We start from the raw sequence: 18,684 nt of genomic DNA on the forward strand, positions 1-18,684 counted from the left end.
ACCATTCATCATCATCCATTTTCATTCATCTTCCATCACACTCAAAATTCTTACACATACATACATACAATTTTTCCAGAAAATATAAACTTCATTCAGGAGAGAGAAAAAACAATGCCATGGTTGTTTTTATCAATTCGAGTTGTTTTTATCAATTCGAAGGATGGTTGTTTTCAGGTTAGTTTTCTTTTCAGTTGGACTTTCTTTTCTTTCAGTTGGACTTTGTTTTCTTTCAGTTAGACTTTGTGTTCTTTCAGTTGGACTTTCTTTTCTTTCAGTTCGACTTTCTTTTCTTTCAGTTAGACTTTCTTTTCTTTCAGTTAGACTTTCTTTTCTTTCAGTTGGACCAACTGAAAGAAATAATGGGCCAACTGAAAGAAATAATGGACTAACTGAAACAAAATGAAGACTACCTGAAGAAAAATATAGACTACCTGAAAAAGAATAAAGACCAACTGAAACCAAGTAAATCTAACTGAAGCACAAAAACCCACTGAAAAACAAAGAAGACTAACTGAAAACAAAATGAAGACTACCTGAAAAAAAATTGGAACCACCTGAAAAAAAATGAAGACTACCTGGAAAAAAATTGGAACCACCTGAAAGTCGTCCGACCAAGATTATGGTCGGACGAGTCCGACACAATACGTTCTCTAAAAACTAAGTACCATGTTTATTACAGTAAAGTGCGACATGATAAAATTTCATAAAATTTCTGAATACAACGAGCACTTGAGAGTGGGAAAGCATGGTCATGAACATTGATACGGAACTTTTCTGAAGACATTACATATAACTTTAAATTACTACCATATTGTTATCATCTACCATATGATTTGTGAATTCTAATATGTTGAAATCAATAATTAGATATCTCAAAATTTGCAAGCAATACAAACGCGATGGAAGAAGAAAAAGGTAGAAATTCCGAATTCTTTGATAAAAGTTCGGTATCATTATTAGAAATTCATGTTGGCTACCGCATGCGTAGCACACAGTGGTCCAACTAGTATATATAAGAAAAGCATTGCTCCACAAAAAGCAATACGTGCATGCTCCTAATTCATTGAGGAATAGCTCGAAGTAAAGATCTTCATGACCTCATGTTCGTGACATCGCATGGCTACAATTTACCCCTTTTCTCTTGAAGGGGTGAGGAAAAACAAGAGAGCGTTTCATAATAAAATAGAACAATGACTTCAACTGAATCTATTGTGTTTATGTCAAACAGGCCGCTGATATTTGCTAAAAACTTGCAAAAATTTAGCTACAAAAGACATTGTTGCTCACCAGCATGACTGTTGTAATGCCATATTGTAATATTTAGTCTAAATATTGTGTCAATCTACATCCATATCATCTCCTGTGCTCCTGTGATCTGAGTATGCGTTACCCTTTGCATTTAATCTGTGCTTGAACCACCTATAATCATTCAGGAAATAACCAATCAGCTAATAACACGAGAATATTTTCTACCAGGAGCAAGTACTACTTCCATTATATTTGTTATTCTTGGATGAAATGTCTGTTATAGAGCCAAATTCGGAACATAAAATATCACCATCTTTAATATCTTGGAATGTGCAAGTAAAGATAGTACTGAATAAAGTTTACAGAGAAAACTGTCAAAAAAGCAACCAGGAAGAAAAAAAGGCAAATGAGGGACTAAGGAGTATTGAAGTCAGCATTCCTTAAAACATAGAAATTTGAAGCTGATAAGCATCATCTTGCACAAATCAAATAGAGAACATCTCATGAAGGAAATCCCCATAATCATTATATAAATCAGACTACAAGCATGCAGCACGTAACATTGAAGATTATATACAATGTCTGCGCAGTGCCCACCACATGAAATACCAATTTCTGACGTACCATGAAGGATGTTCGTAAAATAACATGCCTAAAATCCCCCTATTGTTAATAAGTAGGAAAACTACATTTCGATCCACAAGTCATCACAGTCTCACAAAGGACATGCCACATGCCATTATAATTGCAGACATGCATTGGCTTCAAAGAGCAGCTTTAACGGCTAATATCTAACATATCTAACTACTTAATTAACCACAACTCTAATTAGAAAAACTGCAATCATGACTGTATTATAGATTCCCATCTAGTGTTTACCCCAAAGAAAGGCTGTTGCATCGACAGGGTTTATCAAGATAGGAACCAACAACCGAGGTCAAAACTGGATACTCATGAAGCACTTATTCCATTTTCTACTGCCTCATTAGATTAAGTTTTGTTAAACAAATTTTAAAGATAATACAACCTCCGTTTTTAAAATGTTATTCCCTACTGTGACGTTTTTGTGTCTAAAAAAGATTCTAAATAGGAAGAGCAAAAAGAGATGGAGGGAGTATAAGGCTTCAAGGACATTACTCTTCAAGGGCTTTTGCCTTCTCTTCGATATCACTTGACCATATCACTGGATCAATATTTCTGGGCTGTGAATCCTGGACCTGAATTTTTTCTTGGAGCCATCTATCATATTTAGTGCATTCAGCTAGTACCTACAGAGGATAAAAAACATATCTATGAGATGAAACTTAGCAATATCTCATGGCTTGATTCATTACTAATATCATAAGTAATATTAAGTCCGTCCTCATAGGACCATACAGTTTCTCTTTCACTAGCTGGTAGTGTAGCTCTCTGGCATTCCTTTATCAAGTTTGACAAATTCCTTGCTGCTTGTAGCCGGGCCTCTTCATCTTTATATCGACTTTCAATTGGATCCACCAACTACAGAAACCAGAAGAATTTAATAAATTACTAAAGATGTGTCACCATAATACTTAATAATTAATCTACCACTGACCTTTTTAAGATCCTGCAGCCTCTCAGCGTAAACATCTGCAGATTCATCATCTCCATCCTCATAAAGCCAGTTCTCTGTCTGCTGTAAATTCTCACAAATACCTTCTTTTTCTGAATCTGCTGTGAAATCCTTGTACGTACTCAAAATCTATGGAAGCATGTAACTTAGTTATTCATGCGGGAAATAAGAAAGGAAGCAAGGACTGATCAAGAGCATCAACTTCACAGTAATAGGAAAAGGACCAAAGCAGTGAAAGAGCAGATATTATCCAACAATAGATACGAAGATCTCTAGCACCCTTAGTCCCCACTGATTCTCCTATGAACAAAATGAAATTCACCAGGAAAATGGCAAACAGCTGAAACAGTCTAACCCACCTCATTGTTTGATGGTGACCTAACAAACAGTACAGCAGAACTGGACTGATGCAAGTAAGAACCTCCACTTCCTCAAGGAAATCTCACCAAAAGACCAAGGATAGGCCTAGAAAGCCCCCAAAAAAGAGAATCCTCCTATCACTCATTCCGCTTCCCGTTCCGTAATACTCCACAGGCCACACCCCTATTTTTTTTCATGATAACTTTTTGTTATTAACCTCAGCATCCCTTAAGGATTTTTCCAATGTCCTTAAATAACAATAGATTACATAGAAATTAATTAATTTAGTATACTAGGAAAAGGTTTCACCGCAGTAGCATTATCTTAAATAAATTTAATTCATGTGGCCTGCAGTATATGGTATTCATTGAAGTACTCTTAGGTTAATAATAATGTTACAACTTACACATGCATACAGCGTCCCGGTCAAGAATGCAGCTGGATTATATAATATTACAAGATTGTTGAACAAAAAAGAACCAAATGAAATCAATAATAATGTTTACTAGAAGATCTACAATAATTGAAAGAACAATAGATGGCCCCCCTCCCAACAAAAAAAAAAAACTTAAAATAAAAATGTCACGCGAAAGAAAATTTTCTTATTGATTTATTCCTAAAATTTCAACCACCAGAGAATCCAAACGTCACAGATAGTATGGCACACTTCGCAGCTTGCTCTGAAATGCGGAATGGAATCGGGCATGGAATTCAGGTTTTAGGGTATTGCTTTTAGGAACAGGCCCCTTTCCTATAGGAATTGGCGGATTGAAACAAGCAATGGAATAAGCATTTTGAAGTGGAAGGTGGGTGAATCATGTGACACTGGTCACATCATCCACTCCAACCATAACTTGTAATCATCAGTCAATAAACTATTCCCTCACAGTTGCTCTCTCATCTATAGCTGCACCATCAACTCATTGTATGAAAGACTTCATATCCTTTCTCTTCAAACACCAAAAATTGAAGCTTTAGCTAGACGCGAGAAAAGTAAGCAAGGATGCTCAAAGTGAAAAGCTCGAAAAAGAAAGTCACTGAATCAGAGCTAGTTGTTACCGTCCATTGACTTGAGATAGGTCTATCATCCCAGTCCTCATATTTTCATCAGTACAGCCATGAAATGTATTGAAGTTCTCATCTTAAAAGAGATGATTTATAAGGTTAAATGAATAGTTAAGAATCAGATATTGTTGGAGGCCAGACAAGTACATGATACAAATTTATACTCCTCTATATACCAGATAAAAAAAATTCATGCGGAATGTAAAAGAAGCTATGAGAGGGAGGCTACAGGAAAGAAAAGAAAAAGAATTGCATCGACTCTTTCAAGAGAGAAAAGTGGCGTCCAGTAGGGAGATGGTAAGTGGCTCAAAGGCAGTGTAAGGCTGTAAGCCATTGTCAAAGGAGCAACAAAAGCTTTTTCATTCATTCCTTTCATTATCTTTTATTATTATCATTATTATTATTATTATTATTATTATTATTATTATTATTATTATAAATTATTATTATAAATTATTATTATTTATTATTAGTATTAAATTCTTACTAATGTTTTTTTTTGGGGGGGGGGGGGGAGACAAGGATCACGGGATGGAATAAACCAGTATAACATAATTCGTTATATAATTCGCTTTTTAGTTCAAGGTTCGCCCAAAATGGGCAAAAAATAGGTGAACACCGACCACAATTCGCTTTTTTCGGATCGCAGTTCGCAGGGAGATTAAGGAATTATGTGACACTGGAATAAACAAAGAAAAACCAGTTGTCTGCTGTGTCTCTCACTCTTCTTCCTTTATTTTATTATAATTGCTGGTTCATCACACAGCTATTTTTAATTTCCCCAAAGGGTCAAAGGAAATCAAAGGTACCGTGGCCACATCTCATATAGACAAAAAAGTGACAACCTGATCACGCGTTAGAATTGAGCAAGGAAGTAAACTTGCAAAATGTGCAATGCAAGCAATTTGTGGAGAATCAACCAGCCTGTTAAGGTTTTTGGAGTCAAAAATTTTAAGCCATATTTTCCCGAAGCAGTAATGAGTTTGAATGAGACGGAGTTTTCCCAAAATACGTTTGGCAGGTAGCGGGTTGAGAAGGGCTACTCTAGGCTTCTTTCTTGCGATTAGTGAGTACCCACACGTAGCATCCCCAGACGCTCCCTAATATAGAAACCCTGCCAGCAACTCCAAAGATAACTTGAAGCCAGAACCTTGATTGGAAGGTGAAGCAAACGCCTTTTGTAAGCGGATGGTAAGTCAAACACAGACCATACAGAGAACTACAAGTCAGTTGAATAATGCCAAGAGAAACAAAGGATGGAGAAAAAAGGTAGCAAAATCTAGACATATTTGACTTAAATGACATAGACATTAACACAGATCTGGGAATAATTCTGTTACCGGTAATCTAAAGGAAGGTTGTAGATTGCACAAATACACTTTCCTCGCATAACATATTGAGCAGCAAATGTATACTTGTTCACCTTGGTTTCAGGACCAGTAAAAGTTCATATATAGGATATATAATAACAAATTGATGAAGCAAAGTCAAAAAGCCAAAATGCTGAATTTGACCAACATGGAGAGTCACATGCAGATGACCGATAGGTGTAGGGAAAGAATGATAAATGATGACCAATCCAAAAGGTAAACATTTTTGGTACTAAAAAAGATAAGGATATTAAAAGCTCTACCTTATTGCGAGTTTCATATACATAAGACTCAAGGGTGTTTTTCTTCTCTTTGGCTTGCTCAACTTTGTAGTCCTGCTCGGAAAGCTCAGCTTCCTTCTCCCTAGCTTTTGAAAGCTCCGTGCCACTTAAACGACCATATACAGTCTCATCAATCATCACCGACGACCGAGTCATGGCTTTACCCTTCCTATTGTGACTCTGCAAAAGGAGAAAAACTCTGCTATCAACATCAATAGTTTCTAACAACGGCAAAGCCCCTTTTCTGGACAAAGGCTTAGCAGTTCCTGTTCAGATATTTTCAAGTCCACAATAACAACCAGGAAAAACATTATTAACATCCAGCAACCATAGGTCAAGATGCATGCAGCCTATGCCTAAGTTCCGAACAGATCAACATTAATGAAAATGCAAAATGTATAAACTATAAAGCATACCAGTCATAAAAAAGGATGACACTTCAGGGATTTCACCCCTTTTTTTAGGGGAACTTCAGGGTTTTCACCTTATTTCCATGGCGGTGAGTAAAAAATGAACAAATACTAATTACAACTCTCCCTGAGGCATTTAAAATCACACAATTTACTTTTTTGATGAACAAAAATACAATACAAGATACTTTTCATTGTGATTGTCTTAGGGAACTTTTGTGGTCGAAGATGAACTAGACAAATAAATCATCTCAAACAGTTCGATTTTTCTAATCTCCGTACACAGAACTTCAAAATACATTGTTTCGGATTGTGTACCTTCTCAAATTCCCAATTCTATTTTGAACGTAAATTATATTATCATGGCCTTCTTGGTAAATGGCTTCTTCATTTTTGGTTGGCTTTTGGTTCTTTCATATGATCACAAACCAATAATCACCTTTGGTAAATAGCTTTACAGCGCAGCCATCTTGTTTCAGCCAAATTAAAAAGTTGCGTTGATTAGCTTTTTCTTATTGGCTTTTGGCTAATGCGCGAAATTGTCCACTTTGTTGACTAAGACGATCAGTGGGAACACTTTAAAACTAAGAGGCGCAAAAGCAAGTGCCACCCATTTACTCACTCCAGTAAAACAAAATAGGCCGCATTCGACTTGTGAGATCATATCTTACCACTTTCTGCTATTATATTGTATGAGTAAATCATTAGTAAAACTCATGAAATATTAATCTTTAAAAATTGATTTTTTTATGCCGATCTAGGTATGCTTTTAAGGCTCAATCCATTCCATAAATTTCTCAAATTTTCCTTTTTGGCTGTCATTTTTCGTTCAGACGTTCATTAACAATTAAAGACAACAATTAGAAACCCTGTTTGTAATTAGCTGTTCCAAACTTCATCTTTTTCTTTTACACTATTTGTATATTCCATGTTGACCGCCTTCTTTATAGATATATAGACACAATTGTTATTATGCAAAAAAGTAAGATTATGACTATATATTTTCAAAACAACAACTTCAAAATAACTTCTACATATTGACAATTAGAACTAATAATGTCACAGTTGCATTTGTAAACATGATTGTCGAAGTGGAATCAGTATTTGCATAAGGACAGAGAACTATACTCTTCATTCCCTATTACATCAGTTGCTCCCCATTCCACATTCCAAACACACACTCTCACACTCTCTCACTCACTCACTCTCTCTCTCTCTCTCTCTCTCTCTCTCTCTCTCTCTCTCTTCCAAATTTTTTTATTCTACCAATATTACTACTCTTAAGCTTCGTACCACACCTACAAAGTGACAAAATTAAGGGACAGATTTTAAATAAAGATATATAATATAAAAATGAAACGCCTTCTTTCCATATGTTAGCACTTTCATTTTTAAGTTGTTAAAAGATAATGTTGTTCACGGACCTTGATTAATAGGTGGTTCTCCTATCACATAAACACACAGGGTCCGTATCTCTCTTCTTAGATGGGTTAATAAGACTTTCATATTCCTACATCACCAAGAAAACCAACAGAGGAAATAACAAGTTTTGCCAACCAAAGTCAAATGTGAGTACATGACATGCTATTTTCAGATAAAGGTAGTACCAAATTTGGAGCTATCATGGTCCAAAATGATTGTCAACTCACATAAGATGCAGGGCCTGGCTTGGGTGCAGAATATCTATCTTCAGCACCATTTTCTGCATAATCAGATTCGTCTTCCATCTTTTCTGCGGACATGTCTCGGTTGCTTCTAATAACTGGGTCATCGTCATAGCCCCCTACAAGCTGATACAATACATAAGTTCCTAATAAGTAAGCACACACCCTTCTGTGCACCAGAATGTCCAAGGGGAGGAAGAGAGTATGGAGCCTACCTCTCCTACACTCTTGTCTCCCCCCCCCCCTCTTGCATCCTGTGCACTGGAGGGTCACGTGCACAAGAAAGCATCATCTTTAATGTAATACACTTTTGCTTTATAAACTCAGATACTCACAGAGGCTGAGACTAAAGTAACAGTTCCATGGACAGTTAGAAGAGCTTTTGCCTTAACATAAGCATTTTCAGTATGGGTCGCAGGAAAAGGGCCAATCTACAAAGGAAAGGAAAAACAAAAATGTCATCAGTGAAGCACAAAACAAAACAGCCACAGCTGCAACATCCTAGATAAAAAAGGACAATTAAATTAGATGAAGTTATTACTACAAGCAATTAAACGTCATGATCTATAATAAGACAGTATGAAATAGTAAAATCAGAAAAGTCTACAGGGTACTATAATCTATGCAGTATCACCGTATTGCAAAGATTTTTGAGCTTCCTGCAAATGTGATATCAGTCCATGGCAGGCACTAGGGGTGTTAACGAGCCGAATCGAGACCGAGCCTAGGGTTGCTCAGCTCGTTACAATTTTACTCGAACTCAAGTTGACTATCGAGCTTTTCGAACTTCAATTTTCTAGTTCAATTTACCTTAAAACTGAACTCGAGTTAAAATACTATATTACATATATTTTATAAATAGTTTATACTACTAAGTTTGAGTTTTTTCACAAGTATTGTGCAACATTTAATTATATATTTCCATTTAATTTTTATAATATGGAAAATAATATAGCTAAAAAATATTTCGAGCCTGCTCACGAACTTTTCGAATCGAACTTTGCTATGCTCGGCTCTAGAAAATTTCGAGCCGAGCTCGAATAGTTTGCGAACCAGCTAGGCTCATTAACACCCCTAGCAAGCACATTGCCTGTGAAAGTGGTTCCACGTCAGTCACTGTGATTGTTGTGACTGCAACTGGTCTGAGAATAAGAACCATAGACTCTTGATGCTGGGCTATGTCTCAGTACCCGCATTAAATAAAAAAAAAAAAAAAGCAAAGACTATAAAAGACATGAAACGGGAAACTTTCCAACTAAATCAGGCTTCTAACCACAACCAACTCCCCCCTGCATAAAAAGATCCCAAAAGATAGGGAGGAAAGCTAAATCAGGAAAAAAGGAAGGCAGTTGCATAGCAGCAGACAACTTCAAGACCTAGGCAAACAACTACATACTGCTGCATGGGCACCAATGATGCTATGATCCCAGCACTGTGCTCATAAAGATGGTTTAATAAACTAACAGCTGTATAGTCTCACCACTGCCAAACAACAATTTTTAACTGAGGATATATGTTCGACTGTCGTGAATTAAACCCCCACTGCTTTCTTCACTTGTCGGAAACTTTCTCAAACCCTAGCCCCCCCCCCCCCCCTCCAAAGACCTTGCAATAATTAAAAACATAAGAACTTGGCTACCCATAGTCCAACCCACAACCCTTGTATATATACTTTATCGAGTAGTGGAAATTTACAATGAGGTTCCATGGATGTACGTCCAAGTGACCATTATGGCACAAAAAACATTAAGTGGAGTTTGGCTCACCATGGATTGGGATTTGGGAATCAAGTATGTGTTAGAAATCAACAAACCCATGCCTCAAAATCAAAGGGAGCGAGGTGGAATCATATTCAAAATCAAGTATGATCTCCACAACCTTTACCAGTTCCAATCACTGCAACTGCACCAACCAACACCATCACCCCTAGAATCACCAACCACAATTGCAATCAGACTCTCACATCCACCACCAGCACCCTACTACTCTCACTGTAATTCATAGGTATTCTTTTTCAACCAAACAACTAGAATCAGGTATGGTTCATCCGATGGGCACACCAGTTTTTGAGCCAACTGGGGTCAAAACTCTTTTTAATAGTTTGTCTCACTACCTTGTTTGTTATGTTGTTTTGCTTTCATATAAGAACAGAAAAGGCTGGCACCTAAAAGCTTGTACTATAAGAACATTGTTCTCAATGATTAAGGAAAGAGTCAGAACTTAGCCATTTACCTCAACCAAAATTCAATAAAACAATTTAAAATATTTTGAAATTCAATACAGCTTATAATTATAAATAATACAGATAACCCAGGAAGCAATATGCAGCGTAAATATCATGAGGTACGCAACAAAACAAACAAGATCACATCTTACTGCAAAGAAACCTCTAGCTATTAACATAAAATTATAGCTTGTGAAATACTCAACTTGCCCTGTTGAGTTTGTGGAGATGGTTCAGCTTGGAAAAGCATTTGGCAATGGGAGGACTGTGGAGTTTGATAACACAGTCGTGTGGGGGTGTCAAAAGCTTGTCAAAGCTAAGGAGTAACCACAAACCACACGGTGGTGTGGTCGGTGGTCCTGACATCTCCGGAAACAAACTTCTGCCTACTTGCCCTAGTATAAATATTTACTAGCCTTACATGCACGCAATGCGTGCGGGCAGCGTGTGATAGCATATGAAGTAGAAAATGAAATTAATTGGTTAGAAAAACTGTCTTTACATTTTGTTTTCTCAAAAAACTGATGTTTAGTTTAAATGTCCTATTTTTTCCCCTTTTTTATTCAAATGAAAAAGTTAGTTATCTCCCTTTTTTTCCTTTTTTTCCTTTTTCTATTTTTTAGTGTCCCCCATGTGTTGTCTTATATGATAGAGATTTTAGTTGCTTGAGAACATATTTATGAGATCAGTGAGTTGTAAGTACCCCTAGAGAGAGAATTTTAGTGTTTATAGGGCTAAACAAGTTAAGACTTTGGTTAAGAGATTTGTATCATCATCTCATACATCATTCAAGGTCCTACTGCAGTGAAAACTCGGGAAGTTCTTGTTCTTGCTATCTCCACATCATTATACTGTTTTATTGCCCAGCTTGTGAGCCTCGAATCTACTGTGATTTTCATCTGAATGTCATTAATGCTTATATTAGGGCAAACATTCCAGTCTTACAACGGATATTATCAAGCAGGCTATCTATATCAGCCATAATGTTCTACTCAACTGTGCTTACAAATCCCGAACTAGCTAAACATTAGAATAAATGACATAACAATCACTAGAATTCACTCATTCTGAAGGGTCAGCAACATTACATTTCGGGAAATTCTAGATGGCGACCCTGTGTTCTGTTTCGGGAAGTATTATTAAAGTGGTGGGATCTCTTTTCTAAGTTCCAATCTTCATAAATAGCCCTTAAACACACATCGCTAATACCAATTTAGATTGTCCTAAAAATATAAGAATTTGACACTTATTATAATTTATGAAGAAAGTCAAGATTACCAAAGTTACTGTATACACTTTATTAATATAATTTGGAAAATAGTTTTCTTGATTAAAATTTGAGTAAGCCTTTTTTTCTTAACTAAAAATAGTTTATTAACAAAATTTAGAGAATAAGGTCATAGAAGTTATTTTCTACAAATTAAAGGGTCACCACCTAGAATCAAAAAGGAAATTTCCAAAGGTCACCAAGTAGAATTTCCCTTACATTTCTGTGTCGATAAGAAATTCTAGAAGTCAAGCCAACAAAAAAATCATGCTGAAAAAATTTACAGACAACAACAAACTATCAGCAAAAATCCAGCATGAATTGCCAACAGAATCATGAACTTATATCCAACTAACAAAAAACCAATAAGATCAATCTAACCGCATTCAAGAAGCAAAAATACATATTGAATTTCACAACATACCGAGAAATTGCTGATTTTAGGAGAAACACCAGGAGGTAATTCACTTTCATCAACATAAAAGGCTTCAATCTTAAAATTACTACTTTTACGCAACTTTATCACTTTATCGCTAGGAATTGGATGACCTCTGGGGAATAATACACCATTTGGAAGAGCATGTATTGGACCATCCTCAGATAAATGGAAGCCTATAGAGAATGGCAGTGAATCCTCAACCTACAAGTGGAAAGGTAAACAATCAAGGAAATGTCAGTATCATGCAACAAGAATTCAGCATGCTCCTAATAGGAAACTTCATATGGCCATACTAAAATAAACAATCAGGTCCTTGACCAAACACAAAATATTAAGCAAAATCTTTTAACACAAAATATGACAATTCCTTTAATGCTGTAAAGAACATTAAGCATTCACAATGAGAATGAAACACTGGCACAACATATAAACAGACTGTTGATAACGAATTTCTAATAAAATACGATCTGGAAATACAAATATATGTAAAGATCAAGAGCAGCATAATTCTTATTCATCAAAGACAAGAAATTACAGATGCGGCATATATTTGATATTGATCTTTATTCTTGATACACATTGTTATTTCTATTTATTAGAGTATTTGTAGAAACAGCCTCTCCGCGTCCGAGGAAGGTTACTTGCATCTGAACATACCCAGAGTACACTCTTGGTAGGTTCCACACTGCATCGGTTCTCATAATCTCATTTATTATTAATCTCCCCATTGATTAGTCGTCACCTGCAAGAAACTTCCAACATTTCAAGATCTTTTTCTCTCAACACCCTAACTCTTTCTTCTTATACTGGTTACTACTGTAAGCTGGTTATAACCTTTTTGGCACTCCTCCTAGCTCCCAGCAAATCATTTGGTGTCCTTGGCATCACACCTACACAGATATTTTTCTCCCCATTGCTCAGAGGTCACTTGCAAGAAACTTGTAACTTTGCACAATCTCTTTCGTTTAGCAACCTAACTGTTGGTTACTACTTTGCTTTTCTGGTTAAAACCTTTTGGCACTCCTAGCTCCATCACATAATTTGGCGTCCTTACCATCTCTCCCGCACAGATGAAGCCATAAGAGCCTCACTTGAATGATTTATGATGCTTTTTTATTGAGAAAATCATATGGACCTTGAATGTATTCCTTTTGTCCTTAAATGAACTTTATGTATTCCTTTTTGGATAGTCCATAAATAAGCTTTTCTTCTGTTATAACAGAAATTTCACTCACCCAACGCATTTAATGTAGCGCCCCTTCCCTAACTAACATTGTATCTTTCTCACTCGCTCCCTCTTCTATCCCACGTGATGGCACACCCCACTAATTCTCTGTCTCACAATAAATGTTTTTATCCTTATTTTTACACTATATACAAAAAAAAAACACCCACAACTAGAAATTATACAAATGTGTGTCCCGGCCTAACAAGAAGTTCAAAAAAAAAGAACGGAAAGTGTATGAATGATCAAACAGCTATAGCTATGAATATCTTTCAGCAATGGTTAATTTGTACCGGGTAGGAGTGATAATGAGCTCGGCCTGTTCGCGTTCAGGCCCGGCTAGGTCAAAGCTTGACTCGTGGTAGCTCGGGTCGGATTCGGGCTCGGCACGAAACCTTAACAAGCCAAGCCAAACTAGGTCAAGCTCGGCTCAAAAGCTCGTGAACAGGCTCGATTATTATTTTATATAAAAACAATTAAGTTATTATATGCTAAAACACTTTTAAAAGTTATTATACGTATCCTTTTATACAATTTTCTACATTGAATAATTCATGATTATTCTTTTTTTAATCTTTGAGATCTAGTTTGTTAACTTTTTAATGTATATTTGTAAGCAATTCATCAGATTAGCATGTAAAAGTAAAATAAAATATGTTTATCCGTGTAACTTTTTGAATTTAGTCTATAATTCTACAAGATCTGTCAACAATTTTTTTAAATCTTGAATATGTTTATTAAGTTTGGTTTAATGTTGTTTGATTTATTCTTAATTTGTCTCAAATCGAGCTCGAGCCTTAGAGAAGCTCACGAGCTCGAGGCGACTGCCGAGCTTCACTTATCAAGCTCGTCGAGCTGAGTTGAGCCGAGTTGAGCTAAACGATAAACGAGCCGAGCCCAATACAGTTCGGGTTCGGCTCGTGCGATAAGCACCCCTAGTTAGGATACAATCCATCCACAAACTCCTGGCTAGGTAGAGTTGCAAAGAATTCCTCTTTTTTTGTACAAGTCTTTGCAAGGATTTATCAAGTGAGAAAAGTAGTCTCTATTTCCATAAGACTGAGTCAAAGTCCAGCATGTTATGTTTCATATTTAATTCATTGATTTGGAAGTCATTTCAAAATCAAAGGCAAAAGAGTAATATAATAATTCTATAATAAAAGGATTCCAACTTTCCAAGCATGGTGTCAAAACAAGGCTGCCGCATCGTATCGTTTCACCCGTATCGTAAGGTTTTCAAATCTACCGAACCGATACTACCTGCATCATAAAGGTGTAAAACAAACGTGTTTTAGGTGGGTTCAAGGGATATCTCATGGTCTGAGCCGATATTTGGCGGTACAACAACCGCATCATCCCCGTTCACGCATCACTGTGACCGTTACCACAATCGTGACCAAAACCGCATTTTCGAACTATGATTCCAAGGCATTTCATGTCAGACAGTGTGGAGTATATTAATAGTGTATCAACATTGAGTAAAAAAAAAACAAATATGAGAGAAAGAACATATCAACATTACCCAACAAACACAAACAAAACACACAACAAGAAAAAAATGAAGAAAAAAAAAAAGATACCGGGAAATCCACCTAAATCAGGAAACCTGACTTGGAATGGAGGAAGGTTGACAAACAATTACAAGATATTGACATTACACAAGCCTGAACTCATAATCGTTCTACAGGTAACTATCATAAAAGGTCTTAATAAGTGTGCACTAGAACTAGAGTTAGTCTAGCAACGTCTGGATCAGGGAGATCATTTGAGCTACCAATAATGTGAATAGAGGGGGGAAAACAGATAAATTACTGATTATGGGGATCCATAGTCTCTAACCAAGCCACAACAAGTACGAAGAAAAACCCTACCGCAGCCCAGCAACGAGAATATACATATCCCACAGAGGGGTTTACAGTTTACTTATCTTCAGGAAATTAAATCTCTCACATTGTACAAGTGTTAAAATGCAATCAACCTTCCAATAAAGACTATTGAAAACAGTAATCATAAACAGCTAATTAGTGGATAAGCATTATATCATGACTGGCAAAATAAGATGCAAACCTCGTAATCTTTGACACGAAAGTTTGGACTAAACATAGCACACTGCAACGCACAACCACGAGCAACACATTCACTAGCATTCAATTTCCGGCTAGGTTCTTTCCTGAAAACAGATGCCAAAACTCTACTAATGGCTGGTATTCGAGATCCTGAACCAACAAGCTCCACAGACTGGATCTTCTCTGGTGACACACCAGCATTAATCAAAGCCTTCCGACATGGTTCAGCTATTCCATCCAATAGCCTTTCCGACAGTTTTTCAAATTCATCCCTTGTAATAAAACTCTTGACATCTTTCTCATCCATCAAGCACTCAATATTGAGGGGTGCCTCCGGGTTCGCACTCAACACCTTTTTCAACTTTTCACAAGCTGCCCGAAGACGAATGCAAGCCCGGCGACTAGAGTAAACATCAATATCATATTGCTCCTTAAACTGCACTGCAAAGCGACAAAAGAGCACCTCATCAAAGTCTCTAGCCCCTAAGTCACTATCAAAAGCATGAGAAAGAACTTTCATATGTCCAGGTTGAAACGAAACCACAGCAACTTGAGTATCAGAGTGTCCAATATCAACAAAAGCAGCATAACACGGGCCCTTGTTCAAGAAATCAGTCTTGTAAATTCCATACCCAAGTGCAGTCGCCGTGCAATCATGGAGCAACCTAACAGGCGTAAGACCTGCAATTTTTGCAGCATCCATATAAAGATACCTCTGCAGAACAGTAAAATACGAAGGGATCCCAATCACACAGTCATTAACAGGTACATCCAAGCTTTTATCCGCCGTCTCCTTCAAATGTGAGAACAACATTGCCAACAATTGAACAGGTGTAAAAGTCTGCAATTCGCCTAAATACTTTAAATGTATTAAAATGTAACCATCAGGACCTTCAGAAGTCTCAAATGGAAACAACCTTAAATCATTTTGAACCTTAGGATTATCGAACCTACGACCAATCAATCTCTTGACCTGAGAGATAGTTGATGTAGGGTTCATTGTGGCGGAAGCCGCCGCAGCCGAACCAAACAATCTCTGATTCTCCCCAAACGACACCACACCTGGCGTTTCACGTTTCGATTCCTCATTCAACAACACGTCAATTCCTCTTTGTTTTACAGCAGCAATTACACAGTTCTCATTTCCAATATCGAATCCCACCACACTCATTTTTGCCTAATTGTGAGTACAATTGTATCAAATGGGGGGTTCAGTGGATTCAACTGAACCCCCAAAATCTCAATTTTTTTAAGCTGAAATTCAAAATTCTGAATTCTCACTCGAATTTGTGTGAAAAAAGACAAGTTTTTAATCTTAAAGCTTGTATGAAGGATAACTCGTAAACATACCTTCGATTTTTTGGGAAATTCAAGTTTCGATCGCGTGGAAAGAGTTTGATTATCCCGTAAACTGTTCCTGAAATCGAAGTGTCGAAATTGTGATATTGATAAATGGTCAACTTTTCAGAGGAAAGGCAACAGTGGATGAAATCATGAAATATCAGTATGTAATGAATTCGAGGGTATGAAGGCTTTGGGGTTAGAGGCCTTGCTTGACCTTTCGTATCCCACTCTTTTTCCAAAATCTCTATTATACTTCCTCTGTTTAGAAATAGTTGCACCATTTCTACTTTTCACGCATGCCGATATAATTAATGGAATGAAAAAAAATTGACCAATTATCCTCGAAAATCTCTATTATACTTGTTCAGACTTCTCTATTATAACTAGGTTTTAGGCCCGTGCATAATGCACGGGAACTATTTAGTATAATAACAATGTATATGTATCAGCTATAATGAAAACTTGTAAACGATTCTTACGTTAACTTGATAAAAAAACTTTGGTTTAAGAGATATCACCTTTATATTAATTATAAAGTTGTTTAACATATAAATAATACTCATATGTTTTGGAAGACTTCTTTTTAGTGCAAAACAAAATTTATTAAGAAGATACTCCCTCCATTCTATTTTTATAATATTGCAAAATGAGATTTTACACTATCCATTCACCATCATAACCTTTCACTACACATTATGATTTTTATGTAAGGAAAAATATTGTCATCTGGGGTCTTGTTAGATTCGTCTCGATATATACTTTCAGAATATCAGTTTTGTATAATTTTACTAAAAAAATTAAAGATATTAATAGTTAAAATAGTGCATTGGCAAACGTGAAAATTACTCAATTGTTGCAGTAGAAAAAGAACGGAGGTTGTATAACATAGTCATAAGCAAAGCCAACAACACCTTAAGAGGAACTTTGAAATTCCATATTTTCTCCACACTTTCGATACAATTGAACCGCGAATAACTTATGTATGGGAATTCTTTGAAAAATCAATAAAGTGATGACATAATTGAATATAATATACCAATTTTGGCGTAGCCCCGCAAAGCCATCATCTAAGGGTTGAGATGAGAAAGGTAAATTAATGATCTTAACTGCTTCAAAAAGGGAGAAAAGTTGCACGAACTTGGTCTTATCCCACTAACCACTTAGGGGTCAATTGTCTTAGAAACCCTCTCCACACTACAGTCTTCATTTTTTACTCGAAATGGCCTTAAAGTGTTAGACTTCCCATGTTTCTCATAAATTAGTACTATTAGGCAATTTTTACTCGTGACTGATAAATGGCTACATAAAATTAGCCATGACTAAGAACTGGTCTCGGGAGATATAAACCTATCATGTGATATGGATTGTCCTTGACTTTTAACACATGGCTGAAAAAACTGTCTTTTTTGAAACATCATAAGAAATTTTATTCCAACTGACGGAATAAATAACATATGGGGTATAAATACCTTATTCCCCGTTGCTACCTGAAATTACCACAATTTCGATGATATATTGTATCATACCTTATTCCCCGTTCCATCTGACGTAATGAGTATCTATGGGGTTTCCCACTTTACTTTTTTGCCTAAATACCTTATTCCCCGTTGCTACTCGAAATAATCCTTACCCATTAGTTTCTTCCTAAAAACAATTTTAAAATATATTAAGCCACCACAATTTTAATATTAAGAATGGTTTAGAAAATGATAATTTTGTATAGTAAACAAATAAAAATTACAGTACTTGTATAATGTATGTGTGTTTTATAAGTTCTCCATATGATTTACATTTCAATATTATCTTTTACATAAAAAAAAAAAAGAAGTTGTCAAAATAAAGTGCATAGGCAAATTAACAACTTTTCTAATTCGATAACTTATGATCTTTCAACGACAATTTACTCTCTTATAGACCAACTAAAATTGAATACTTATAAATCCCTCTTTTATATATAATTAACTCATTTTGTTGATTCACCTTCTCAATTAGTGTCTCGAAGCTCATTAAAGAAAGCTATATTTTATAATTTAAGCACATGGGCCATGTTTCACTTTCTATGCTAATCCTTTATTTTAGAATATTTATATAGAATGGGCCAAATTCAAAGTGTACATTTTTTAT

The 18,684-nt window shown here is 36.1% G+C and overlaps 1 protein-coding gene across 1 annotated transcript; it reads right to left on the reverse strand.

The window, feature by feature from the left end:
* Nucleotides 1-1,014: 1,014 nt before the first annotated feature.
* LOC104882850 (heat shock 70 kDa protein 16) lies at nt 1,015-16,759 on the reverse strand. The gene is made up of 9 exons (XM_010667267.4): nt 15,218-16,759; nt 11,911-12,126; nt 8,331-8,426; nt 7,981-8,121; nt 5,904-6,101; nt 2,828-2,974; nt 2,629-2,751; nt 2,389-2,519; nt 1,015-1,422 (listed from the first exon to the last, which is right to left on the reverse strand). The coding sequence occupies exons 1-9, from the start codon at nt 16,385-16,387 to the stop codon at nt 1,341-1,343; spliced, it is 2,304 nt and encodes a 767-aa protein (XP_010665569.1). The 5' UTR covers nt 16,388-16,759; the 3' UTR covers nt 1,015-1,340.
* Between the last annotated feature and the right edge of the window lie 1,925 nt (nt 16,760-18,684).

The sequence above is a fragment of the Beta vulgaris genome, chromosome 8 (assembly GCF_026745355.1).
Source record: "Beta vulgaris subsp. vulgaris cultivar EL10 chromosome 8, EL10.2, whole genome shotgun sequence".
Taxonomy (NCBI): domain Eukaryota; kingdom Viridiplantae; phylum Streptophyta; class Magnoliopsida; order Caryophyllales; family Amaranthaceae; genus Beta; species Beta vulgaris.

Bases quoted from the DNA above. Each gene is read 5' to 3' on its own strand.
- LOC104882850 (XM_010667267.4), bottom strand. From the start codon at position 16,387: ATGAGTGTGGTGGGATTCGATATTGGAAATGAGAACTGTGTAATTGCT. The intron at 12,127-15,217 runs GTTTGCATCTTA...TTCCACTTGTAG, and splicing joins TTCGTGTCAAAGATTACGAG to GTTGAGGATTCACTGCCATT. The intron at 8,427-11,910 runs GTATGTTGTGAA...TTTCCTTTGTAG, and splicing joins CTAAAATCAGCAATTTCTCG to ATTGGCCCTTTTCCTGCGAC.